We start from the raw sequence: 27,014 nt of genomic DNA on the forward strand, positions 1-27,014 counted from the left end.
GTGTGACTTTGCATTTAAATCAAAAAGTATTATACAGGCCCCCATTTCAACCTCAAAACGAGCTGTAGATGCTCCTGTCTCTTTAAGCCAAAAACTGTTCAAACCGGAGCGTTCAGAACAGTGGGAAATCAGAGGTTATGGCTCACAGGGATTGCTTTGAAATACATTTACCTCATTGTTTGAAGCTTTGGCCACATTTAACATGAACATCCAACATTAAATAAACAGAAAATACGGAAAAGCATAATGGCTCACTTTGAACAAGAAAGTAATTTCTTTACTGAAACATCAACATGACAGGACTGAACCGTCTCCTGCACCTGACTGGGTGTACACACCACAAAGCTGTCCTTGTGTTTAGCTTCAGCTTTTTGACTTATTTTTGACCACCAAAAACAATCTCAGAATAAATTTAAGGGGAAAGAGGTCATGTGGTTGCTGAGTCATGCCATGCTTGATTTTAGATGAATAACTCCTGGATTAAGTATGTGTTCATGAGGTTTTCAAGTTCAGGGAGGATGTTCAAAATGCAGTGCCTCTTGTGCATCATCTAATCACTCCCTATATTATGTGATTTTGGTGAAAGTAGATTATTTTTAGAGAAAATGTGGCTTGCCTTGCCATGATATTTACGACTATCCCTCCTCTGTGGTGTAAAGTGAGTACTGTTGTAGTGTGATTATTTTCTTCTTTTTTTTTAACTGTCCTAGACATTGTTGCCCTTATTTGAATGTATTTAATGTGGAAGTAGCTGGTAGGTCATGATGTATTTTTTCATATTGTGACAACAACACTGCAGCTAAAATCTTATGTTCCCTGCTGTACTTTATTTTGAAAATACTTTTTTCCCTCTTTGACTTTCAAGACTGGGGCATATGTCCCAGCCCACTGCTTGGTAGGAGAGGCAGTGAAGGTAACTGCTGGTTTTAAATATCATCTGACCCCTGTAGTCTTACACCCAATCATCAATGTCATTGATGCTTTTTTGACATTGATGGATCACCATTGTCCAACTCTAGAGCATTGTGGGCCGTGTGTGTGTGTGTGTGTGTGTGTGTGTGTGTGTGTGTGTGTGTGTGGTAGCCTGTAAGCTTATTTAAATGCAAAATAAGCAGGGAATGCAAAAATCAAAGAGGTTAATTGGCTAGAGGGACCAAATACACATAATAACAGTGCCACTGGAGGCAAATTCTTTTCTATCTAGAAGACAAAATGTCTTCTTCCTATTTAATATTCAGTGGTGGTTATGAGTGTAATGCATCCCTACCAATTAGTGCCAAGTGTTAAGGATTAATAAAAAAAAAACAACAACAAAAAAAGAAGGGCAGGCATTTTTCCTAATGACTTATAAACATTTGTATTGAGGTCTGAAAGTAAATATCACAACTTGTGTAAAAGGGAGGATATGCACCTAAAATCGGCTACTTAAAAATTCTGTCACATAATCAGGAGTCATGAGGTACACACATTGCAGAGGAGCATCTGAAATGGTTGCACATAGTGAGGAAGTGTGCACTCGATCAGTATGAAGTAAGGTGTCAGGAAAATGCCTTTTGTCCAGACTTCAAATGGTCTTTCAGTCAACTCAGCTTCATAATCCACTATGATTAGTGGGAAAATCCTCATACTGCAGTATTACCACCATACGCTATTCCTAGTGCTTCTTGGAAAGTGTTGTTATTAGGAAAACCTGCCTGCCGTGACCAGTATTCCACTCTTGTGAATAACAGTAATGTGGTTTGGTTTACTTTGTGCTGCAAAGGACCAAAAAGCCCCGCTCTTTCTCGGCCAGATGCCGCTGCAGGTGAGTGCCACAAAGCATGACATAGCCTCACTTAGTTTTAATGTATCATTGAAAGAGGACTAAGGATTGTTATTCAGTTATGTAGGTCTGTATTTTTCCCACGAAAGCCCATGTTTGTGTGTAGTTTTTTTGTACTTGCTGGGAGTGATATGGGGCAGACATGATCCCTCTGTCTACTATAATCCTGTGTTATGTGTTTTTGCTCTTAAAGAAATTAAGCCTGCCTCAGGGCGGAAGATAGAGTTTGGTTGCTTAGCCTATCGGTGACTTAGCCTGTCTTCACCTGACCCATTTTGTATGGTGTGCGTGTGTGGTTAGTCAAATGTTGGTTAGCCAAGTGTGTGTGTGTGTGTGTGGGGGGGGGGGGTTATAGCAGGGTTGACTTACGTTTAGTGACTGTACAGTGAAGTATTACACAGATGCAGACATCTAAGACGCGTGGGAACATTTGCATGCTCCGAGAGGGATTCAGCAGGAGAATAGTGAAAGAAGATGTGTGTGCTTAGAAGCTGTGCGGTGAGCAGTTGGCTCACAGAACAAGGTCTGCCTCTCCTCCAGACCTCCTGGAGCACAGGAATGACTTGAGTCATCATTTATAATGAAGTCAGCCACAGGGAATTCAGTCTGTCATATGTTGGGATGGGTTTGCAGTATTTTCTTTCATTTTCTTGAACCTCCCATCTCCCTTAATGTGCCTGCTATTCCTTATATCTCTGTCTAGGGGCCACAGCCCTCTTGATTAATACAGAATAGTAAGACATTTTTTGTTGCTAACATTGCTGGTTTGTCTATTGTGACTCTTTCAGGTCGAGGCCAGGCCGCAGTGGGAGCTCCTGGACCTGGAGGTGCTCCCAGACCAGTGAGTTCTCTTATATTTGTGACAAAAAGGAGTTTGACAATTTTTTTACTGATTTTTACCCTAATTTGTTAATATTTTCTATTCCATCTTCATCATCCAGAATATCCCTCCTCGAGCTGGAGTAATCAGTATGCCCCCTCAGTCTCGCCAACCACCTCCCTCTCACCCTGGAGCACCCAGACCTATCCCAGAGGTGCATCCCGGGGCCCCACGGCCCATCTCAGACACCCACCCCGGAGCCCCACGCCCTGTGCCCAGTGCACTGGCAAAACCGACCGACCTTCCTCTGGGTAAAAGAAAATATGATTTCTCAGAGGGCAGTATACTAGATTATCGACACTAGAATCTTTTTAATCTTAGACAGTGTATTTAAGCCTTAACTCTGTTCTGTTTCCTTGCTCAGGTCCTCCCATCGCCGGACTGCCTCCTACAGAGCCCCCTGCAGTGAGACCCCAGGTTCCGTCACCCCTGCAGCAACCCATGCAGCCCCAACCAGCTGCCCCTTCAGCTCAGTCCCAACTCCCACCACCAATGCAGCCCACATATCCAGCTCCACTCCAACCACAGCAAGCTGCAGCTCCTAAAGCAGGGCCTCCTCCCGCTGCTGCTGCTGCCCCTGCCGGGCCTCCACAGGGTCTAGCTTCTCCTAAACCCCCACCACGCTCCCGCTCCTCTCATGCTCTGCCGCCTGATGCTGCCAAGTCTGAGACAGCCCCAGCTGCGCAGGTTGGTGCCAACTTCCTTGTCATGACATAACTGGAATTTCAGCAAACTGAACAAAGAACACTAACATAATTATTTGTTGAGTACACTCAATTAAGATTTTTTTGCTTGCATGTTACGGAATCACGTCCTACAGATTCTTGCTCAAATTCTGCTCATTAGACAAGATATTTTATGCAAAATTATGACGAGTGTAGGAGGTGGAGACAATAGGACAATAGCTTCTTCTTTGTCTCACATCAGATGAGCTCAGTTGCCTGTGTCATTCTTCCTGCTTTTGTCTATCTGATACATTTGTCTCTCTCTCACAAGCTGGAGAAGCCCTCAGGGTGACAGGTACTTGATATTAAACCATCACTTTGTCTCATCCTTCATTGCACAACAGTCCTCTTCTCTGATGTTGTTACCTCTCATACATTACACCAAGTAACCTCCCCCTCATTTCATAATTGGTTTTCCTTCCTTTTACATCCAAGTTATTTTAAATGTTATTCCTCTACAAAGCCATGCATTGTTTTGTGCCAGGCTCACAAAATGGAGCAATATGTCTTTTTTTCCCTTTTTTTTTGGCCAGTCAACACATCAAACCATAAATGACATGGAGAAAAAAAACAGATGAAAATGTGAGGTTTGTTGTTGGCCATTTTTCCCTCTCTAGTCCTTTCATATCTGCTCACTGTGGTTCAGCTGTTGAGCAGATATGCAATGACCTCATAATTTGATTTGACATTTTGTTAAATTTGTACTATTTCATGTATTTGTGTTAGATTTAGTGAATGTGATACATCAGTAGTCGATGTAGTTCAATACATGTTTGTAAATGTTTTGAGTTGGCCAGTTTTAAGGTTCCCCTTTGGAGTTTTTGACCACTAGTGGAGCTGTCAATGTTTTGATAAGCCCCAATGCCCCACAATCAGACTACACGACTTTTGGCATATCACTGTGCTGTTCAGACTACATGACTTGCTGTTTTTCAAATTGGGACTCTTGATTACGTTGAACGGCAACAGGGATGTCGACTCTATCTCATCTAACCAACATGCACAGAGCATGTTTACAAATCCTGTGTGATAATTGAGAAAATCTTAATGATCTTCCTTTCTTGTTGAGTAGTTCACATATAACGATCGAGTGCCGACCCCTCGCTGATTTGCCCCCGATTGAGGGGTTTTGTTAGTGAGCGCGGCGTTTTGCAAATCGGGCAGCCTATTTATGCACACAAGCATGTCTGTGACATGATAGACATTCCCGCCGACTGTGTAGTGCATGCAAGTCATAAAATGCAAAAAAGAAGTCGACAAACAGATAAAACATCTAAAATAGCTAGATAAAGAGCTGTCTAACACTTCTTATCAGTTGCATATCATATCGCCCATTGTAATAGTAAATTAAACTTCCATTTACGTCAAAGAAGTGGTAGTAATTCCCCAAGAAATATGGCTATGTACTATCAAAGGGTTGGGAAGGAGAGGGCAGCTCACTGATGTAAACATCTATAAACAATGCAGGTTTCACCATAGTTTGCAAATGCTTTATGAGAAAGGAAATGCATTGAATAGGTTTGTGAAGGATACGCACACTGCGCTTAAGTAAGAAACCCTGAATGTTAATATAACTTATACCTATATAACTGTTTGTGTACAAGAAAGCTCCAAAGGGTATCTTTAAACTTTGTTCTGAGCTAAAGAAAGAAGACTATAATAACTGTATGTAAAACACTCCAGTAATTAATATTAGATCATGGCTCATATTTTCGCAAAGCATTTGTTGTGACAGCTGAATGGCATTTTCTTTGTTTTGTTCCTCCTTAGACCAATGGACTGAATGGAATCCCAAGTGAAGCACAATGGAAGCCCGACCCCCTTGATATACTTGCATCTGAGTTCCTCTCCTCCTCCTGGCACACCACCCAGTCCCTGAGCAGAGGCTCCTCTCTGCGTACTCCCCCCTCGGTTCCTGCATCTACGTTGTCCTCCAGCACTCTCCCTGCATCATTCTCCCTCCAGTCCTCCGCTCTGTCAGACCTGCAGGCACTTGATTCGTCCTCCTCTTCCTCACTCTCCACCCCGTCACCGTTCGCCTCTACCCTGCTCCCACCTCCCCCGGTCCCATCTCGTAGTCGCTCGCAAGAGACTTTGCGTGCTTCCCCAGGCCTCTTCCCGATTGACCCGCTGCCTGCCCGACCCAGCAGCACCAATCCCTTTACAGGCCCACTGGCACAGCAGCACCGCTCGCTCACCCCGGACTTCAGCGTCCAGCGTCCAGTCCCGGCGCTAAACCTTCAGAGCACCATGTCTGCTCTCAATCAGCCACTCATCCCCAGCTCTGCTCCAACAGCAGCCGCTGTGCCCTGCTTCCAGCTCCAAAGAACCACGTCCCTGTTTGAACCATCATCCACTCTTAATCCTACACCTGCTCCTCTGATCCCCTTCGCCCCTAACCCGTCTCCGGTCCCCTCCTTGCCTCTGGCACCTCCCTCCTCCATTCCAACTGTCCTTGCACCTCGTCGCCAGCCACCTCCACCAGGAGGGAAACCAACCCAGCAGTGGGTCACTTTTGATGATGATTTGGCATTTCCCCCTTCAACCAAGACTCCACAGGCACCCATCTTCCCTCCCAGTTCCATAGTGTCCCAAACTCAGATTCTGCCTTCCCGCTCTGTGTTTGACTCAGAGCCCGACTGGTTATCCTCGACCCCTTCCGTATTCCCAGCCCTCCCTCCTCCCATCCCAACTAGAACTGTAACCAGTAACCCAAAGCTCCCAGAGGGACCCAGTGATGACAGCTTCTTCCCCAGGGACTCAACCGAAAGATAGGACTCTTAATATGTAAAGGGCATATCCAGATATGTATAGATCTATGATAAATGTGTATATGTGTGTGTGTATGTACAAAAGAGATGGTATTTAAGAAGTATAGACCAATCCCCTTCTGAATCACAGGAAAGGATTTATATCTCAGACATTAACATGAGAAGTGTATGAGCCTAATTGTGTTCTCCAACTTCACTACAGAGATGTTTGCGTGTTCCCTGATATTAACATTTATTTTAATATGAATCATTTTGATGTTTATTTGTATTTATGGCAGCAAACACGTGCCTGTGTCTACAGAATATAGTTAAATAAAGTACATCTATACACACACAAATCATGTGTGAAACCACATGTGCAATATTATGTCTGTGGGGCCGTGCAGCACACTGCATTCGCCTTTGAGCTTAAGTGTTACCTTTGCATTTGCTGCATTGACTGACGCACTGAGGCTCACATTCATCATTTTGACTGATCTGTACAGTAGAGCGGGATTCTCAGAGTTGAGAGTATTCTTCTTATTTCTCAGTTTACATGTAGTAGAAGGCTATGCACCGCGGGTTTTACGTTCGCACTCAAAATTGCTGTAGTCTGCAGCAATGAGAGACTGCTTTGACTTGCAAAGAATTTGTTGGAAGTTTTTTTTTGTTTGTTTGTTTGTGTCTTGAGGGGTGCAAATTTAAAGGTCATATCGTGTGCTCGCTTTTATCATGAATGTACTTTATGTTGCACTGGGTTTTGTCATTGTCTCCTTGCTGACACCATGGTGTGAACAAAAGCAGTCAGTGTCATAGTCAGTCAAACTGTCCGCTCCCGCAGGACTGATGCTCTGTAGTATCATCTCCACTTGGTAGTTGTTTCCTCTGCTCAGTCATCACTCTTTGTCTTTGGGCTTAAGCTTAGCTCAATATCAAAATCTATACATAGTGATTATGTATAAATGTATGTTTTCCATTTGGAAACTACTTGCTAAATGTGCGTATGTGTGTTTGTGATGACCGTATCAGTGATTTGCACAATGTAACTGATATGCACTGAAATGCTGTGCTCTCTTGAGTGTATTCTTGTTGATGGCAGAGTGTGACAAAAATGAGAGCCTGCGGATTGAACGGATGAGAGGGCTTTTAGACCTTTCCACCTCTGTAGTGTTTTGATCCGTCTTGATTCATCCAAAGCATTTAACCATACTATTGTAAATTCAGAGAATGTGGACGTATGCTTGTGTATACTTCTGTTACTGATGTGATTTGGATCTGTGGACATGGCGGCAAAGACATGCCATGCATAATAATAGAAGACGGCACTTTTTTTTTTTTTTTTACTTAAACATTTGTTTATTGCAAAAGTCATGCTTTTAGTTTCTAAGAACATTTACTCTAAATAATCTACTGTGATGATACTGTGGTGAGAAGTAATGTGTTGTGTTTGAGGTGCATATATTCTGTTGTGGTGTGTGTGTGTGTGTGTGTGTGTGTGTGTGTGTGTACGGAGTTAGGAGTGGAATACCAGAGCTTTTCCCCCAGGAGTTCTTTGCTTACAGGTTCTGAACAGCCACTGTATTCACTCACTCATGGCTGTATTTGTGTATTCCCGCTCTCCAGCCTGCAAAGGGTGTGCATAGTGACTTCACTGTATGCGGAAATGTTAACGATACAAGACAAAAGGACTTTTTTTCCCACAAAGCAGTCACCATCTGACTGAGAATTCCCTGGTAGCAAAGACGCTTATACCACACCTTGACTGAATAAACAGACTCAATTGCACTGTATTCTCAGACCCAAATGCGTCACCAAATGATCATTTCCAGTTGTTTGTTGTGTCCTTCCCAGGCGCAGTGTGACCCACATTCCAGACAGTAGTGCGACTTGAGAGCTGGGTGTTTAAAACTCTTCTCAGCGTTCGCAGATCCACCTGTGATATCTTACCCATATCTGTTTCCTCCAGTTGAGAGTAATTGTTGCTGATTTCGTAACCATTGATGAGGTGCGTGTGGTGTTTTCAGAGGTGATGTATCAGTATTTCTTGCCCGTGCTACCTACTTTCACTCCTGTTGAGTTCTATATGTCAGCGTCAGTGTTGACAGTGATGACAAGCAATAGTGTTGCAAAAGGATCAGTGAGAGTACAATCCTCCCTTACACGACACATGCCAGCTGTGTCTACTCAGATGTTGCGCCCCCCCCCACCCCCAAAACCTTCAGAAATTATGTAACGAGCTGAAATGTCTTGGTTCATGGAGGATAAAACATCTAACCCAAAAAAGTACCAGCTATCTAACGCTTCTGCTTACACTATGTAAAATACATAAAAATCTAAAAGTCTTCATTCACTGCACTGAAAGCAGTAGCGATCTATGTAAGCAAGTGTATCGGGTTGCCTTTGCTTACATGTCAATGTCATCTCTAAAATGCATTTGTGTAATCCAGATGTGTGCAGTAGATACTGTATCTGCATTATAACCTTAGGTGACTAGTCAGCGCTTTGTGTCATGTTATGTTCTCCAAGATGAGATTTTATAGGAAACAAATTGCTCCTTTTGTGAAGTCGGTGTCCCTTTTTATGGCTATAATCCATAGTAAATAGGAATCTGTGTTGTTGAACATATTCTGTATGTATTAAAGAGAAAACATGAAGCTGCGATTCATGTTAATATCCAACGTTCCATATTTTCAGTGCACAGCTGATTGCACATTAATGTATGAAGCAGTTTATGTTGTATGTATGCAAAAATAAATGTAACTTTACCTGAATGCTGCTGTTTGTGTTCTTTGACTGTAGACCGTAACATTATTGCACATCATAAAGAATTATATATCATATACCTCTGACCAAAATTTATTTGAGCAGACATTTTGCCATGTTTGTTAATGGAGACATTTATATTTCCACAACAAAATGATGTGTACTATGTGCTCTTCAGTTCATGGATAAATAGCATCCAAACACACCAAGCCACATATTTATATAAACCTATGGCATGCTGGGGTTGTTTGCACTAAAAACAATCATAACTACTGAAGTCATCTGTATCATTGTATAATTTATATTTTATATATTATATTTATATCTATATTTTCCTCTTTTTCATCACATTCAAGCAGTATACAACATAAATATTCATAAGATATGTGTGTGTGTGTGTGTTAGTGTTGTAGTCAAGACCGCCCAAACTGAGACCAAGTCAAGACCAAGACCAGAGTTTATCGAGACTGAGACAAGACCAAGACTTTTAGGGGCTGAGACCAAGACCGAGGGAACTGATCTTGACTCGGGTCAAGACCAGATCCCCACATTAAATGACACACAATAAAATGTGGAACGAGATCACAGGTACTTCTCAAACTGATCTGAAAGATCCACATTCCCATTAAACACCCACATACAAACACTTAGAGCTGAAATCAACTTAAGCATCTTTATTCAACACTCCTTTTCCATGTTTACCATCGCGGGGAGGGGGGACAGTCGTTAACGGTAACAACACATTTTTAATTAGGGTTATTGGTTCCATTTGAAGCAGTATATTTTACATCTAGTCAAAGTTAGGATGTTAACAAATAAGTCAGGCTATGCAAAAGCAATTTATTGATATTTCCAAAGTTATGGTCTTGACTGGTCTTGAAATAAAATCCCAAGTCCTCAATGTCCGAGACAAGACAAATTCCGTTGAGTCGAGACCAAGACTGGTCTCGAGTACTACAACACTAGTGTCTGCATTAATATATATATAGTTATACATAAGGTTTATTAAGATGCTGTTTTAACAGGATGTTTAATGTCAGATGTAAGACTACCATACCCTGCTGCTCCCAAATTTGCTCCTTTTTCTCTGCTAATCAGCCAAAAAATTGTAGTGTTTTTTTATTCATTGCTAGAAGTTAGTAGGGACAGTAAGTTACCTGCATATTTATTTAAGTTTTGAAAGAGTATGTCCTCCTCCCTCACATGACTCACAGTGGTTTGGTCTGCTGCCTACCTTTTTCAGACCTCTTTCTAAAAATGAGAGATGTTTTTATTGTCCCCTCCAACATTAACATGACCAGCTAAAACACTTCATAAGGACCTTATTCTACAAACTACAGTATTACCACCATTTACCATTAGAGGGCAGTGAGACTGATTGGATTAATCTAACCTGCCGTAAAAGGTTAGAGAAGAAGAAGTTTTGGCCCGATGAATCCATCATGCGTTCAGCTAGTAACGTTATGTCACAGATTGTAAACGAAGTGTGAGCTCAGTTTGAGCAGTGTAGGGGCCGTCTTGTGCTTGTCGTTTCACTGCACAAGTAAGTGTTACCATTTCCTGTAACCGTAGAGAAATTACTCTTTAAGAGATTGAGCCAGTGAATATAAACAGTTAGCTACACGATGTAGCTAGTTGAAAGCTAGCATGTGTGTTTTCTAGAAGCGTCCGCACTTGACTGTTGCTATGGTTACACTGTTTTCCTAAAGACCCCTGGCGCTGCTCTTTATGCTTTTACACGTACACGTCTTCAGGGTTGTTAACGGGTATATTCAACAACAAAGTCGCATTAAACTCCTGTCCCCGGACGTCTTATTTAAGTTTGAAAGAAAGATGGTGCAGCTGCATGTGAAGCGTGGAGATGAGAGCCTGTTTCTTTTCACCACCACTGTGGACGCGACTCTGGAGACGGTGATACAGCAAATTACAGCCATTTACAACAGAAGACTCAAAGTGGACAGAATATGTTCAGGTGAAAATGACATAAAAAGCTACACACTGTACACACTGTGTAAGGATGAGAAGCTTGAGTATGAACACACACACCTATTGGTTTACTACAGTACTATTTAAACTGGATAACGAAATACAATTAGCCTAATTAAGGTGACATAAGCAGAGACAAATAAGTAACTTTTCACACTTTCACACACCTGTTTTATTCCTAAATAAGTGACAGTATTGTTATAGGTGGATTTTCTGTTAAACAAATAGGTTTCACCTACATGTGTCTGAGCTCTTTCAGCCTAATAGGATACAGTGACAAAGGCTTGCTCGTTCATTTATGGACCCTCAGAGATCCCAGAACTGGCAGACCACGGCATCACACTGCCACCCAACATGCAGGGGCTGACAGAGGAGCAGATTGTGGAGCTGAAATTGAGAGATGAATGGGAAGACAAGTGCGTGCCCAGCGGAGGGCCAGTATTTAAGACGGATGAGATTGGGAGGAGGAACGGACATGGTGAGCCAATGACCCTTGACTCTCAAATTCTGCAATTAAATATTTTTTTGTACATTTTAAGTATGTAATTTCCTTCCTCTAGTTGAACTGTTAACATACAGATATACTACTGTAAATGGTTTTGTTAAGAGTTTAATTTTCTTATAATTTCTTTTCATTCACATGATAATATGTTGAAAGGGGCATTTCACTTCTATGCAAGCAGGAAACAAAACAAATAAAATAGATCTGACAATCCATCTCTTTACCTTCTACCAGCTCCAAATGAAAAAATGAAAGAGGTTTTGATGAGAACAGTGGAGGAGGCAAAGGCACTGATCTCCAAAGTAAGTATTAATGTTAACTAATACTTACACTAAATCTTAGTTTGTCTTGCTTACTAGGGGTCAGTGACATTGATTCAGTCTGTCTTTTTCTTCATCTTTCAGAAACAAGTTCAAGCTAATGTTTGTGTCACCATGGCGATGGTAAAGGAAGCTCTGGATCAGCTAAGGGGTGCGGTCATGATTGTATACCCTATGGGGCTACCTCCTCATGACCCTATCAGGATGGAGTTTGAGGACCGGGAAGACCTTTCAGGAACACAGGTAAACAGTAATCGGAGTTTCCTAGCAGCTATTGATGAAATTAGTTTTCAGTCAACAACAAGGGCTTAAGCTAATATGGTTTGGTACATTGAGAGGTGAAGCTGTCTTCACGGTCTCCTTGATAATCTCTTCACCTGTTTGTCCTCCCCCATCATTCTTCTGCGTTTGTTTTCTCTCCCCATGCCTCAGGCATCTCTGCAGGTGATCACAGAGGACGAGTGCCAGCTATGGTGGGCTGCCAAAGAGATGCAGAGGGGGAAAAAGCTGCAGGACTACATTGGCAAAAATGAAAAGACAAAGCTTGTGGTCAAAATCCAAAAGGTGAGAGCCATTTCAGGGGATCTGAAGCGAGTATATATGTTGTTTTATTTAATTTTTTTATGTATGTAATTTGCTAGTTTTGAGAATAACTGTAATCTACTTGTTGCTGTTCCCTTCAGAAAGGGCAGGGGGCACCAGCGAGAGAGCCTCTGATCACTGATGAGCAGCAGAAACAGATGATGATGAGTTACCACAGGAGGCAGGAGGAGCTCAAGGTGAGCGGTGAACGGCTTGAATATATATTTTTAAAGTGGTGCAAACATTAAAAATCATGTGTCTGTTTTTACTGAATGTCCCTTTCTAACTTCCTCCTGAAAACCTTTACAGAAACTGGAGGAGGCAGACGATGATAGCTACCTGGACTCAAAGTGGTCTGACAGACAGGCCCTAAAAAAACAGTTTCAAGGCCTCACCAACATCAAGTGGGGACCGAGATAGACCACCTGTCAGATTCCCACCTTGGATCTGCAGCTCCAACTGGGTCCTTTACAGCTCTATATGCAACTCAGATGCCTTATCATAATCCTGAAATCTGTCTGTGTTATTTGAAGTCTTCCAGAGAATATTATGCACAGGATATGTTTTCATATGCCTCGGAGTAGATGCATTTCTGCACTGAAATGTGAAGAAGACATTTGGACATTTGTATGACAGAACAGGTGACAGGATGTCACATGGAGACTGATAAACATGATAAAACCTTTTTATTTGAAATTTAATGTACTTTACAGATTGTTTTAACGCTGTTGGAAAGTAAAATGTTTATTAAAGCTGTGCAAACAAAATCAAATTTTAGTTTAATCTAAATTTACTGTATTGTGTAAAAAAAATAATTATTTATTTAAATGCAATGTGGCCTGTGTATACACAAAGTTCATACATTTTGGATTAACAATGTGTAAGAAATAAGAAAGTCTCAGAGGTAGTAATTCAACTGGAACACAGTTTTACATCCCTTGGACTGCTGGGACAAGGATGCCACACCTTTCCTCTCTTTGTTGGTGCACACACACACACACGAAAGTCCGTGCTACTCTGAGGCAGGAAGTTGCCACGTAGCAGATGGACATTCCTGCTCTTTTACCAGCGAGGATGAGGAAGCCATAGAGTTCAGAGTGAGAGTGTTTAATGCACCGGAGAGCTGTCGCAGTGATTTGTAGAAGGAACACTGCATTAATTTTAAAAAACATGCTGGACGTCGTGTACATTCGATAATTCCACCGTAGACAGTGATGACTTGTGGCAGGTGACGTTGGAACACATACCTGTAGTTATACTGTAGGGAAAACTCAGTTTGCGCCTATTTTTGTCAGTGACATCAAATCAGCGTTGACTGAACATCAAAACATTTCAACAACTGATGGGAAGGAAATCACCTGACACTAAACGCCAACTCTGTCAATGAAGAAAAGGCTTCACTTAAAACCTGGAGGGAGTTGGGAGATGAAAGCAACTCCGAAGGTGTTATGACAGATCACGTTCTCTGACGCGCTCTTTGGTTTATAGTGATCTATCCGTTTCAGTGACACAGCTGTTATGAGACCCCTGAATGATTAATGAACACAAAATATCTATTGTAATCATAATTGTCTCCCCACACTGTTGCATTTGCAGGCCACAAAACAACTCTAACAATATAAGGCATCTTGTTCCAAATGATACATCGTCTTCTGGTAGCTCTACAGATTTGTTGAAAGCTGCTGCCCTAGCAAGACCCTCAAATTTGGTTTTATAAATATCACATCACTGTCTACTAAAGCCTCACTGATAAATAGTGTGATTCTTCAGCACAGTCTGGATATGATGTGGTGAACATAGCTTAAACCAAATGAAGCTTCCCCACCTGACTGTACCAATCCATGTGTTGCTCAGGCTACTAAACAAGGTGGAGGTGTTGCCTTAATCAGTAAGTAAATTTTCAATTGAACCTCCTAACCTGATATTAAATGTAACTCCTTTGAGGCTGTTCTGCAGACCTCTCAGGTCAGCTGGTTGAATCAGTGTTGGTTCCCAGAGCCAAAACTAAACATGGTGAAGCTGCCTTTAGCTTTAGCTGCTCAAATGTGCAGCAAATTGTCAGACTTGACCCATTACTGACTACTTTCAAATCCAAGCTAAATACCTACCTATTTATCACTGCTTTTAATTTTCTTTTAAATAAAATTTATTTTATTATTACTCTTTTATTGTTTCCATTCTATGTGCTCTTGCCGGTGTACTCTGGTCTCCTGGATTCAGTTGCACCTCTTTCTTTTAAAACAAGACGGTCAAAGAGGTCTACACCCTGGTTTACCAAAGAAACAATGGCTTTTAAGCAGGCCTGCTGGAGACTGGATGTTTTCTACATCAAATGTGTATTGAATTACAAGTGTTCTCTGTTCACTGCCAAATCAGCATATTTCTCTCTTTTAATCAGTAACAACAAACACCATTTCTGAGACCTACAATACTGAATATTGTTAATTTATCACTTACAACTGGCATTGTCTACCCACTACCTTTAAGACTGCTGTGGTTAAACCACAGACTTGTCTGTCCTCTTCCAGGTCTCTATGGTGAAGAGGAGAGAGTGTGGCTGTTTGGAGGCAAGTGGAAGTTGTCCCGGAACTTCATATATGTTCACAATCTAGCAATCATTTTGTCATCCGTATTGTAATTTCACCATGTTGATCTATTCTGTAAGCACAACATCTACTGCATGTCTGTCCATCTGAGTTTTACGGGGAGTTTTTCCTCATTCGAATCAAGGGTCTAAAGATAGAGGATGTTGTATGCTGTACAGTTTGTAAAGCCCCTTGAGGCAAATTTGTGACATTGGGCTATAAAAATAAAATTTACTTAACTTGACCGAACGAGGCAACTGTGTGATTTCTCTCATGACAAGTGATTTTACACTTATGTAGCAGTAAATTTCAACCTGAAATCCTAGCGTAATTTGGTGGTGAATGTGAATAAATACAACATTTAAACAATTACAGAATTTATGTGACCACCCATTTTACAGCATTAAACCCTGTTGATCATTTAAAAATGGCTAGTAGGCCTACCGCAGTTTCACCCAAACATTACATCCTTCACAAAGTGAGTGCTCCTGCACAAATGGCAAAACACGCTAAAGACAAAAAAACAAGTTTCTTGTTTTGTTAATTATCAAAGGCTGGGAGCTGCTGCAGAGAATCCTGAAAAAAAACTTGAAGGTGCTGAACAGCATCCAGGGGTCACGGTTTATTTAACATGAGGTGCCATTCAGATAGGCATTCATCCATATCTCCTGCATGATCATCTCTCTGCGCTCAATCCTCTCCGCCCGTTCGGCTGCCTCGCTCACATAAGTCACTTCCTCCCATCCGTACATCGCCTTCCTTTCTGCAGCCAAGATTGAAGAGTTTTCTGTTCCCTCTGCATCATCATCATCATCATCATCTTCATCCTCGTCCTCCTCCTGGCAGTTGACGGTCTGGCTACCAGACTTGGGTGCGAGTCTGTGATCTCTGAGCGGGCGCACTCTGCAGGTCACTCGGACTGACACAGCCAGCAGCGTGAGCAGAAGACCAACGCACACGCTGGAGGTGAACAGCAGCGCTGCCATTTCTGGATGCTCTGTGTAGGAAATGTAGAGAGGAGATGATTAATTGTGCATTCATGAGTGCATGCCTGCATGTGAACACTGCTTACCTTTGATGTAGGCGTAGGTCAGGAGAGAGTTGCTCATCATAGCTCCTGAGCTGTCTGGCCTTCTTGACCCTTTGGAGAAAGGCTCCTCCAGATCTGCAGGAGGAGCTGTTGTGAAAACTAGAATTTTAATGGGAGATTCCACATAAGACCTGGAATAGATGGCACGATGCGGTTACCTTTTTCTGTGTCCACAGTAGGAGATGAGGTGGTGCTGAATCCGTAAGGGTCTGCCTCCCTTAGTAATATCTGTGGTACTAATGGAAGCAAGACAGAGGAAACAGTCATTATTTTGCTGTGGACAGACTGTGTATTGGTGAATCTATAGTAGTTCATTCATCGGCATGCCTCTTCCCACACCCATACCAAACCTCTGCAAGAACCGGGCCCACAATGGAATGACACTCTCAAATTCTGAATGCTTTTTGTCCAGTTATGTTGATAACCAGACTACAAGGTTAACACACATTGTTTTGCACTAGCTGGAGCCAACACAGCCAGTCAGAAGAATTCTATCAACACCAGGCCTGAAGTCAAATCTCCAAACTTTGATACATGAACAATGTTGCTGCATGACCTCATTGGCATTGGTGCCAGTCGTAGGAAAGATGTCAGCCTCAACCCGTAAATGTAAGTTTATTATTCCCCGCTACTGTGTTGTTGGCTGTGATATGATAAGAATATCTGGTGGAGGAGATCAGCAGATATGAATCCACAGTAGGAAACCACAAATGTTCACTGAAGGGACTGTCACATCCTGGAAAAGGATGTGGGGTATCCATAATTTCATGCAAGCCTGTTCCTATAATTTATCACCGGGCTTGTTATTGTACCGTGCACATGAGGAAGCACATAGAGTCCTACCACAGGAATACAGCACACTGAGGTACTTCCTGGTTCCTGGAAAGCAGGGGTCCCTAAAGGTCTGGTTGCTGACAGCAACAACGCACTTCTGTTTGCTGTAGCAGGACTTGGACACCAAGTGTACAGCCTCGTGGTTCAGACACTCTGTGGGGAACAGCAAAGAGAAATGCTCACATTAGCTACAATAGCTGAATCACTGGTGCAATATTTTGCAGATATGTTGGGTGACTCTTTTAAAAAAGCAGCTGAAAACCCATCTTTTCAGACAGGCATTTAGGTAGCATGTGGTAGTTAGTTTCAACTTACATCTCTCCCTCTTGTAATTTTTATCTGGCATTTTATCTTTGCTTTATTTGATTTTATTTCTTTGCTTGTGAAGCATTTTATTACTGATGTCTGTGAAAGCTGCTATATAAGTAAACTTTCCTTGCTTCCTTTAACAACAATGGTATCACCTTTTTTGGCAGCCATGTGACATTTGCGTTCCAGCAAAGCAAATGGTTAACTCAGTGCATCTAAGGTAGTTTAACGTCATCTCCAAATAGTCTTTGCTTATTCTAAAGCATTCAGTGGCCAGATAAGTTTAAAACGTGTCACATCATTGCAGAATTAGTAGAATTTGGTCAAATTGCTAACAAATGAAATCTAGCCTGTACCTCCCATTATTCACAGAGGGAATTTTCACAGCAAACATTTTGACTTGTCATACCAGGAAAAGCACAGGTGTAATCAATAACGTTAACGAGGGCTGGGGCAAACAGAATGCAGCCATTATTGATGTTATTATTTACACCTGTGCTTTTTCTGCTATGGCGTGTCAAAAGGCATGCTGTGAAAAAAGCTTACTGTGATTTCTTGTGTTTGACTTTTATTAAGGCCACATTTCCCATAAATCCCCATCACTTTCTGATTTTAGTGAACAGATTAGAGCGGCTATTTCCATTGGGCCTTCACTCATGTCACCATCTACCATAGGCCTGTTTTACAGACATGTGGAAGCTAAAGTACAGCTGTTAATGTTAAAACTAATGTCGTCTGAATTTTTTTTTTAGCTGCTTCAGTTTCAGGGTCCTGGCATTGCTCATGCTGGCTCACTGTCACACTTACCTGACTGACTGGGATGCTTGAAAAAAACAGAGTTGTTAATGTTATTAGTAACACCTGTGATTTTCCCACTATGACAAATGTCTGCTGTGAAAAAGGAGGACGTGTCCGAAATCACTCCTTTGTTCACTCATTCATCACTCCCTGTACAATAGACACTACTCCATAGTGAGCAGTTAATTGAGATTTCGGACACTTACTTATAATCATTTTGCAACATCACTGACGTGTGTAGAGTTGCATGGTGATTTTCGCATCTATTTAATGTGGCGGTTTGCACGGTGGGATTGGTAGCAGAAAGTAGCGTGCATGCCATGGACAATACTTTTTCATTACATTGTGGAATTTCATAGGGCATATATTTAATGGATATCTAGTAAATTAACACGATCAGTATTTGCACATTCGAATTAAATGGAGGACCGTAAATATAGTGCACTATGTTGTAAATGTGGGGTGATTTCAGACACAGCCCTATTGTACAACTATTGGCTTTGAACAGGGGGCTCTCCCTGCCACAAAGCAATTCAGCTAAGTTTCAAAATGATTGTGGAAATTATCAAATGATATTGAAATGCTCTATATTGCTCATTTACATGGTCAGAATAGTGACCTATTCCGTACAGGTGATTACCTATTGGGCATGATAAAACATCCTCTTCCTAAAACTTTCCACTTTCACTATGAAAAGTAATTTCTCAAGACATTGCATTCCTGGCTTCATTGTTCGCCTTGTAAAAAAGAAACATCTGTTAGTTACCACCATATGAGAATACTGAATATCCCGTTGACTCACCAAATGGGGGTGGTCTTGTCAGGTGTGAGGGGCAGGTGTCAGTCTGGCCCAGACCTCTCCCATAGACAGCTGCGTAGATGATCAGAACCCTGGGGGGCTTACAGCGCAGGATCATCGTCTCTCCCTCACACGCCACATATTTCTTGTGTTCAGCTGAGCGAGTTGGGGGGGAAAAAACAATGAGGATGAAGAGGTGAAGAGAATGCTGGCATTGGGAAACTGAGGGGCTAAGACTGGGGGAAGGAGGGGGGGCTTGCTGTGTATAGCTATGCAGGTATTCCATGCTCATCCACCAGTAAATGTGTGAGAGAAACTGAAACTGAAATGACAATAAAAAAGGTTGTTAACAGATAGGGACACATGGGAATTGAGCTGCTGAACTTACTTGGTTTACACTTGTAGTCCACATGGAGGTATTTGGCAGTGCCAGGACATGGGTCCTTCCCAAACAGCAGGTGGTTAACAGGCAGCTGGCAGTCTCTGTGGCTCTGACACTCCGACAGCAGTTTCTGCACAGCAAACACCAGGGACTGTCAGCTTTTACCAGTACATGGGGTTTGATGTTACAATCCACAGTGAGCACAATGTAAAGACAACCAAATCAGATGCAAAAAGAAAGCTGCACTAACTGGCTGACATAAGAAACCAGTGTGCTGTGCTTTCATAAATCTACATTCCCATTAAAGAGTCTGCACCAGCCAGCTCATGTAAACGTGGTGTGTTCACTACAAAACAAAAACACATATGGGCATAAAGCGTTCCCAATAAATCAGCTAAAACTGATGAACACCCAAATACACATAGATGACCCAGCAAGAGTGAAATGTGCTGCATATCGCCACACATAAAATGCACCTGTAGAGCAGTAAAAGCTGAGCAGCTGTGGTTGTGGGCGCCGAGTGGAGAGTCTGCTCTGCACAGCCGCACCTCGCTGCTCCCGTAGAAGGCGGACTGGATGGAGATGGTGGAGTGACGTGGACAGTGGAGTCGCAGAGGCTGTCCGTCACAAGCGTGAGCAGAGTGACTGGTGATGATCCTGGACAGGTAGTCTGTTACACCAAAGACAATGAAGAAAACATTGTATAATAGTATTTTACTCTAGTACTCTAGACGGAGCTTTCCAAAGTTTAAAAAAAAAGATGACATCATTAGGGTTATTTTGGTCACGAGACTTAAAATTTAAGCCTGCATTATGAATGTGAGTGATGTTACAAGGCAGGGAGGATGAACGAGGCCATTGAGATGCATTATGGGAAATGTAGGATCCAACATATTTGGAGTTTGGCTGATGCTAGAGACTAAAAGTCAGGCCTCTGTCACTTTGATTTTCATCATTAATCTTTTTTTATCTCTGTCTTGTGGGTGATTTTTTTTTTTATATAATCTACTGCATCTGTGGTTTCAGATCAGTTTGTTTGGCCTCTTTGGAGCTCTGTTGTCTCATGTTGCTTTGAAAACTGACTCCCAGATCTCTTTCCTATCCACCAACTGGCATTAAACCCAATAAGGCCCACCTTTGTTGCGTAGTGTGTAGATGTGATATGGTTACTTTTGATTCAAAGCCCTTTATCTTGAGATGTTTACATTATTTGTCTAATAGAAAATGACTCAGAAGACATTGAAATAGATTATGGACAGTTTTGATAAAACACTGGGAAACCATTCTCTACACAAAACAATGCTGAGAATGGCTGGTCTCTAACACCATTGAATTGAGATTGGTGCCATTTCTCTAACATTATTTTGTCCACCAATAGTATATGACAAGACAATGACAAAATAAGACAGGTATTTTGCTACTCATGCTATCTTTTACTGTATCTATTCTCAGACAGGTGCACAGGTCCATGGAAGGTATTTTACAGAAAACTGGAAATGTGAAAAAGACTAGAATCACCAAATATCTTGTCATGTATAGGCCTACAAATATGTTTCAAGCCCCTACTTAAGCAATTACACCACTTATAACAGGGCAGCCCCATTCCAACCCTAAGGAACAACAACACTTTCAGTTAGGGAACTTCTTGGGACAAAACCATCCCTGTAATATTTAACCATTTTTTTCCCTGATTCATCTCCATCACAGTCACCATCATCTTACTTGAAAAGTCAGCCAGTCCGTTCATGCGTCTGGTCCACAGGAGTAAAGTCAGGTAGAAGAGGCTGTGGCTCCAGTCTAGTCCGTGGCAAGGACGCGTCCGGCTCATGACTCGCACCCCCTGCCTCTGAGACCATATTAAGAGACTCGAACATTCACTGTAGGCTACAGGACTTCATTAAAAAAAAAAAATCAAAAAGTTCAAATGATCCGCGATAGTACGTCCCCGCTTCATCCATCGGTCTTCCTTCACAAAAAATATCACCGTAAAGCCGATGAAGCACTAATCACCCCTTATGCCACTGCACCAGAGAGGTTAGAAATAGCAGCTGCGCAACAAGTTGGTCAAAACTGACAGACGAGGTGATTAGTCCGACGCGTGATGATCCTCCAAGTCCGACTTCCCCACAGTTCAACACCGCAGATTTGTGAATAGATGCATGTGGAAACTGAAAGCGACTTACAGTAACAGCTGAGTGGGAAATATGGTGTGGGCGTGGCAGATAAAACTATTTTAAAGGGAAGAGGGGCGACACGCTCGATGGTATGACGCACTGGCAGCAAAGACCTTTTTATTTTTTCCCCTCCACCATGAGGCACGTGTTTACTTTTTGGATTATGGCAACATGCTTTCATTCTGTGAAGCTTTTCCAGGGCTGATCTTTTCCTCCTTTCCTACTACGTACCCTGCTATAAACTCGCAGGTGCAAATTTCATTTATGTCAGGAGCCTTAACTTCAATGTGAATTTGTTTGATTCATTTAGGTAGTGGTAGTCAGTACCCTCTTTTGGTTATTTATCCTGTCTGCGCACTACTTTTCACTATTAATGCTGACATTGGTTTGATTTTAACATGCAACAAACACAAATCTAACTAATTGTTATTAGTGTTGCTGTATTCGATTGAGCTTTTTCTTTACATTTCTGAGTTCTAGCCTCTAACATATAGGTCTAGTATATAGGCCTATATGGCATTTTATGTAGTATCTGTCCCACAAAAATGTATGTAAAGTTTTTTCTTTCTTTTGTTCAAGAAAGAAACCGTTGAATTAGTGAGGCAAAGTTAGCAGAAATAGACAAAACATTTGTTAAGTGTTAATGACACATGAAACAGGGGGCCTACAGGGTAAACTGCTCCCAAGCCCACATCCATGACCCACTCCATGGTAACCGGTCAATCTACATGTCAGACTGCAGCGCAAACCTACAACACTCAAACTGACAGAGACGTCGGGGTCTCCTCCACGCTCGGTTCCACTGGCAGGGGGAGGAACGGAGAGGTGATATTTTGCATACAAACTGGACAACAGGCCCCCTACTTCCATTCTCTGTACTTTAGCTTTAGGCACCCAGGGAGTGGCTCCACAAACCCCTTTCATGTGCTGTTATCCCTCCAAAGCCTGTGGAATTTTGTTGTCAAAATCAAGACGTTTCCTGCACTTTGTTTTTAAGACAAGATTCAGACATGAAAGTCAAAAAGGAAAGTAGAAATTGCAAGAGTAAAAGTACTCAAAACATGATTCGATGTGTTTTTTGAATAAATAACCCACTGGAGAATTAGAAAAAATAACAACTGATTATGCCATTTTTGTCCTATTGCAAGGCAGGCTGGTGTATAATATGTATATTACAAAACAACTAAAACAAGTGTTTGTTACTTTTGAGAAGATTGTCATATAGACAATTTTAACACATTGCGGTAAATTCCAACACACTGAAGGCATTCAAATAAAAGCACTTATGTTTAGGCAGACAATGTTTGAATTACGTTTGGATAATCAATATGCATCTCGCAGACGAACTTGATTAAAGAAAAATTCTCACGACATGTTGTTAAAGCTTGTTCAAAATGGAAACACGACCCCTCAATGTGATAGCAGAGACAAGAAAAATAAAGACAAAACATTTGATTAGCGTTAATGGTGTTTTGTAATAAACGGGAAGGAGGAGGAGATAAACCCGAATGAGTTCAACCAAAAGAAAGAAAGGTCATGTTTTACACTTTCTCTTTGATTGTGGCTTGAATTGCTCACAAATCTAAATATTTCAAGTTTTCAAGTGCAAGTCCTTTAAAAGAAATCAGCTCACATTCCCAGTCGAGGGAGGTTGCTTTATTTACTTACAACATTCAAAAGAGGGAGACAGTCATGTGATTTGTTTGAAGGGGGCACAATTGTACAAAATGCAACCAGTATAAAATGCCTTCCTAATGACAACAGATTCTGAAAGACAAATATAGATACAGCGTAACAAAGATTTCAAGCTCTAAAAAGGTTTAAAGCAGGAAGTTGTAATCAGAAATGCTCATAATGCCTTAATTTACACAGAAAAAGGACACTGATGGCCTTTAATAAAAGTTGTTTGGAAGTTTTAAGTGACTTTGCACATTGCAGTTTTGGTAAGTTGCATAAGAAGAGCAGTTTTTACTGAAAGAAGTACATTTTGATTTTAATTCCCCAAACTTTTTTTGTCTTTAGAGCAGACGGAATGGCTGCTGCAACACACGACAAAGAGTGGAATTAATTGCTTACAATTGTACAAAACAACAAAACATCTTCAATTGAAATCCATATTCATCTCAAGATGGGAATCAATTGCAGCCTGGAAATGAGGAAACAAAATGGCATTAAACTAAAAAGAAGGCAAGCACATCTCATCAATCATTAAACAAACTGTTTAGATACTCACCAGTTCTCTTTTCGCTTCTTCTATTTTCACTTGAGCAAGAGATGGGCTCTGTTAGAAGGTAAAAACATTTCATGAAGCCAAATACAGAAACATAAAGTAGTAGCTCCAAATATCTAAAAATGATTCACCCATTTACAGTTGCAGGAAAAAGTATATGAACCCTTTGGAATTACCTGGATTTCTGCATAAATTGGTCATAAAATGTGATCTGATATTCATCTAAGTCACAACAATAGACAAACACAGTCTGTTTAAACTAATATCACACAATTATATGTTTTACTGAATACGCTGTGTAAACATTCATAGTGCAGGGTGGAAAAAAGTATGTGAACCCCTAGGTTAATTGGAGTCAGCCAACCTGGAGTCCAATTAATGAGACGAGGTTGGAGGTGTTGGTTAGAGCTGCCCTATAAAAAACACACACCACGGAGGAAGTCACTAGGGGTGGAAATTAACTTTTTTGCTCACCTGCCAAGGTTGCTGTTAGATGAAAAAAATCCACCAGCCAAACATATATAATAAAAAATTGACTTTTGTGTCACATATACATTTGTTTCTGTACTTTTAATTGAAATAATAAGGTATTATGTCAAATCCAAACTTAAAGAAGAGGAAATCTGAAGCAAAATTATATTTTCTGACCAATTTATGCAGATATCCAGATAATTCCACAGGGTTCAAAATACTTTTTGCTATCGCAAAAATATTAAGAATAATGTGAAGCCCTTTTGGTTGTTGGACTGTTGTGAGACAAACATACTGGGCTCAAGTCCATGTAAGGCTCCAGTTTCTTTTTCAAGGGGATTATTTCTTGTTTCAGCGTGGTGACTTCCTACAGAGAGAAAAATAAAGAGGACACGTTTCAAAATCTGAAAGCAGAAAGTGTTACGTTTTCATTACTATGGTGCTTGACAGTGGTGCATGTGTTGGCAACAGAAATTACCTCGGAGAGCTGCACAATAGCCTGGTGGGTGATGGAGTTGTCCATGTTCCTGGATACAAGTTGAGCCTGCAGGATTGATAGAACAGAATAAAACAGCCAACCTACAGTAACTCCATTACAGAGCTCAGTCTTGGATGTCATATTTAGAATATCCAGACAATGAAAGGGGCGTTAACTGTTGGACCTGTCCGCAGCATCATCTCTGTGCTCTAATTCAGAGGCAGTAACCTGATGCACACATTATACCTGGGTCAAACTACAGTCTGTCTTTCTTAGCAAAGTAAAACTGGTAACTCCATAGCATATTAGCTTTCCCATCGCAAACTGACAGAGGACACTAATAATTTATGCCTCTTCAGGTTGCATAGCAAGTTGTCATTAGTACCTTCTCACCCAGAGCAACGCTCCCAATAAGATATGAATATTTTATACGAAACAGAGCAAAATTTAAAAGAAGCACTCTTAAATATCTGGACATTTTCAGTATATTGTACCATGTACCAGCACCTTAATGCACAACTTAACGTGCAGCATGCAGCAGATAAAGGTATAAAATCAAAACATACCTCTGCACTCTCCCATCTGTTGCTGAGCTCTTTAGCCTTTGCTGTCACAAAATCCATTTTGAGCACTCTCTCCTCCGCTTTAGCACTCTCCACTGCCTGAGATTTGACAGTTTTGTTGATATCCCTGTAGACAATTAAAAATACTGATGACGTACAGTATGTAGCAGCAAATGGTTTATGTCTGTTATGACTGGATTTTGACATTTGCCTACACACAGTATTTAATAGCCAAGGACTGTGGATTTGTTTTTACTTTGACAATGGTACAAAGCAGTAATAATGTCAACATGCCAAAGTCATCCTCTGCATCCATGTTCTTACTCTTGTAAGTTGCTCCGCAGTACCAGAGTAGCCCCAAGTCTCTTCCTGAGGGCCCTGAGCTCCCTCTCAAGTCTCCTGTTGGACTTCTCTGCTTCCAGAAGTTCATTGGTGAAGTTGTTCACTGCTGGCATAAAGCTAGAAAAGACATACACATTTCTGTAAAATCTCTCAATAGTAACTTACTACCTAACCCTAACTGACAAGATAATAGAAAGAGAAAATAGTCTTCAACAGTACAACGACAGTGTACCTGCCCAGGGATGTGTCTCTGACTCCAAGCACCATGGCAGTGTCCACTAAAGCAGACAAGTAGTCAGCAGCGGGCTTTGACAAGCTTGCACAGGACAGCCCAACACCTTGTAGAAGAACATCCTGGAGATGAGCACCTAGACGGTGGCGTGAATTAATGGTCAACAGTGTTATCTTACACTTGACTTAACAGTATACAGTAAAGTGAAGTGATTCAAGACTGAATCAGCCTATTAAAGGTGTGTAACAGCCTGGGTCTCATTTGCGTAGCTGTGGCCATCATTCCAAGTAATTATAACATTGTACTCACTGTACTCATGTTAATTACTGAGATCTGGGTGGCCCCATTGCAAGTTCATGCGACAAGAAACACAAGTAATCTGACGATCATAGTAATCATAGTAACAATCATTACAGACATTTTGGAACTGGTAACACTGTGTCTCTAATCAATCGTGTGCCTTGCCTCATCAGACCTTATCGCAGCAATGCCACTGTGTTACCAGATCTCATCAATTACTTTAGCGAATAAACTGTTGCTATAACTGGGATAAAGGATGGCTAAATCTACTCAAATATGAACCAAGTTGTAATAAACTAGAGTTATCCTTTAAAATAAGCGTTTCTTTTGGCTCATACTGTCAGGTAGTCTTCTTAATGTACCAACTAATACCCACTTTGCATAAAAACCACTGCATTTAACTCTGCTATCTGTTAGTTAATCACCTTCTGCCTGATACTCTGATGCTTTCTGTTTGAGGTCTTCAATGAGGAGCGTTGTGTCACTGCACCGGGCTTCACTGGACTGTGCCAGCTGGTACAGTATGTCCACTGTCCTTGTGTTGACCTCAAAGTGTGGCACCGGCTGATCTCCAAACACTGTGCTGAGCCAGCGGTTCACCTGAGGAGCGACAGGAAAGAGGGTGAAACAGAAGCCAAACGACCGTCACTGCAATATATTATAATGTTAGAAAGACACTGAACATTACCTTAGTGATCTTTTCACACATGGCGAATGAAAGGCAACAGAAACCACAGCAACTAGGTTCTTAAAACGTTTACATGGTCCAGTAGCCTTTAATGAAAAAGAGAAAAAGTTTTTTCGATCTGGTTTCGCGCCCCCAAAATCATTCTGATGACTTCCTGGTTACCAGCCAATGAGAGGCGGAGTTACTTCTCGCTGCGTTTGGAAACAGCAACGATTTACTTTTTTAAACACAATAAAAATAGACATAAATTGCCGAATTCAATAAATACAAGCAAAACAGCTGACTAATTCATTAATTAGTTAAAATACAATAAATGCTGGTAATGAGAAAGTGTATCCGGTTCACGTTTCCTGTAGACTCCCAGAGATAACGATCAGTTCAAGATAGTTCATGTCTGGTCCCTTTAGCT

The 27,014-nt window shown here is 41.4% G+C and overlaps 4 protein-coding genes across 11 annotated transcripts in view; 2 read left to right on the forward strand and 2 right to left on the reverse strand.

Moving 5' to 3' along the window:
- The window catches only part of synj1 (synaptojanin 1), a 28,664-nt gene extending 19,716 nt beyond the window's left edge, over positions 1-8,948 (forward strand). For all 3 annotated transcript variants that reach the window (XM_046038941.1, XM_046038940.1, XM_046038942.1), the window contains exons 25-28: positions 2,611-2,663; positions 2,764-2,953; positions 3,067-3,389; positions 5,198-8,948. In XM_046038941.1, coding sequence (XP_045894897.1) covers positions 2,611-2,663; positions 2,764-2,953; positions 3,067-3,389; positions 5,198-6,202 — 1,571 coding nt within the window. In that variant the 3' untranslated portion in view covers positions 6,203-8,948. The remainder of the gene's footprint in view (positions 1-2,610; positions 2,664-2,763; positions 2,954-3,066; positions 3,390-5,197) is intronic.
- A 1,384-nt stretch (positions 8,949-10,332) lies between these two features.
- cfap298 (cilia and flagella associated protein 298) lies at positions 10,333-13,102 on the forward strand. Of its 3 annotated transcripts, XM_046039668.1 has the most exons (8): positions 10,333-10,483; positions 10,762-10,912; positions 11,237-11,404; positions 11,663-11,730; positions 11,809-11,991; positions 12,181-12,312; positions 12,432-12,527; positions 12,640-13,102. In XM_046039668.1, exons 2-8 carry the CDS (start codon positions 10,774-10,776, stop codon positions 12,748-12,750), a joined length of 897 nt encoding a protein of 298 aa, XP_045895624.1. In that variant the 5' UTR covers positions 10,333-10,483; positions 10,762-10,773; the 3' UTR covers positions 12,751-13,102. The 3 variants fall into 3 exon arrangements, with proteins under 3 accessions (XP_045895624.1, XP_045895622.1, XP_045895623.1); XM_046039666.1 differs by having other exon boundaries at positions 10,362-10,912; XM_046039667.1 differs by having other exon boundaries at positions 10,366-10,912; positions 11,833-11,991.
- A 2,177-nt stretch (positions 13,103-15,279) lies between these two features.
- On the reverse strand, positions 15,280-21,326 carry eva1c (eva-1 homolog C (C. elegans)). Of its 4 annotated transcripts, none has more exons than XM_046039663.1 (8): positions 20,850-21,318; positions 19,604-19,797; positions 19,134-19,257; positions 18,749-18,901; positions 16,849-16,992; positions 16,164-16,241; positions 15,988-16,080; positions 15,280-15,912 (listed from the first exon to the last, which is right to left on the reverse strand). In XM_046039663.1, exons 1-8 carry the CDS (start codon positions 20,953-20,955, stop codon positions 15,542-15,544), a joined length of 1,263 nt encoding a protein of 420 aa, XP_045895619.1. In that variant the 5' UTR covers positions 20,956-21,318; the 3' UTR covers positions 15,280-15,541. The 4 variants fall into 4 exon arrangements, with proteins under 4 accessions (XP_045895619.1, XP_045895618.1, XP_045895621.1 ...); XM_046039662.1 differs by having other exon boundaries at positions 15,988-16,092; positions 20,850-21,312; XM_046039665.1 differs by having other exon boundaries at positions 15,635-15,912; positions 16,818-16,992; positions 20,850-21,326.
- Positions 21,327-22,945: 1,619 nt separating this feature from the next.
- Positions 22,946-26,804, reverse strand: haus1 (HAUS augmin-like complex, subunit 1). Its single transcript, XM_046041137.1, has 9 exons — positions 26,606-26,804; positions 26,343-26,517; positions 25,618-25,753; positions 25,368-25,502; positions 25,047-25,170; positions 24,481-24,546; positions 24,298-24,369; positions 23,535-23,582; positions 22,946-23,447 (listed from the first exon to the last, which is right to left on the reverse strand). Exons 1-9 carry the CDS (start codon positions 26,624-26,626, stop codon positions 23,403-23,405), a joined length of 822 nt encoding a protein of 273 aa, XP_045897093.1. The 5' UTR covers positions 26,627-26,804; the 3' UTR covers positions 22,946-23,402.
- Positions 26,805-27,014: the final 210 nt, after the last annotated feature.

This window comes from Micropterus dolomieu, linkage group LG23, assembly GCF_021292245.1.
Source record: "Micropterus dolomieu isolate WLL.071019.BEF.003 ecotype Adirondacks linkage group LG23, ASM2129224v1, whole genome shotgun sequence".
Classification (NCBI taxonomy): Eukaryota; Metazoa; Chordata; class Actinopteri; order Centrarchiformes; family Centrarchidae; genus Micropterus; species Micropterus dolomieu.

Coding starts and splice junctions, on each gene's coding strand:
- cfap298 (XM_046039666.1), top strand. CDS start 10,669: ATGCTTTTACACGTACACGTCTTCAGGGTTGTTAACGGGTATATTCAA. Junction 11,405..11,662: donor TGGGAGGAGGAACGGACATG/GTGAGCCAATGA, acceptor ACCTTCTACCAG/CTCCAAATGAAAAAATGAAA. Junction 12,528..12,639: donor GGAGGCAGGAGGAGCTCAAG/GTGAGCGGTGAA, acceptor AAACCTTTACAG/AAACTGGAGGAGGCAGACGA.
- eva1c (XM_046039662.1), bottom strand. CDS start 20,955: ATGAGCCGGACGCGTCCTTGCCACGGACTAGACTGGAGCCACAGCCTC. Junction 18,902..19,133: donor GGACTACAAGTGTAAACCAA/GTAAGTTCAGCA, acceptor CAACTCGCTCAG/CTGAACACAAGAAATATGTG. Junction 16,093..16,163: donor TACTGTGGACACAGAAAAAG/GTAACCGCATCG, acceptor TTTTCACAACAG/CTCCTCCTGCAGATCTGGAG.
- haus1 (XM_046041137.1), bottom strand. CDS start 26,626: ATGTGTGAAAAGATCACTAAG. Junction 25,171..25,367: donor CTGCGGAGCAACTTACAAGA/GTAAGAACATGG, acceptor AATTGTCTACAG/GGATATCAACAAAACTGTCA. Junction 24,547..25,046: donor ACAGATGGGAGAGTGCAGAG/GTATGTTTTGAT, acceptor TCAATCCTGCAG/GCTCAACTTGTATCCAGGAA.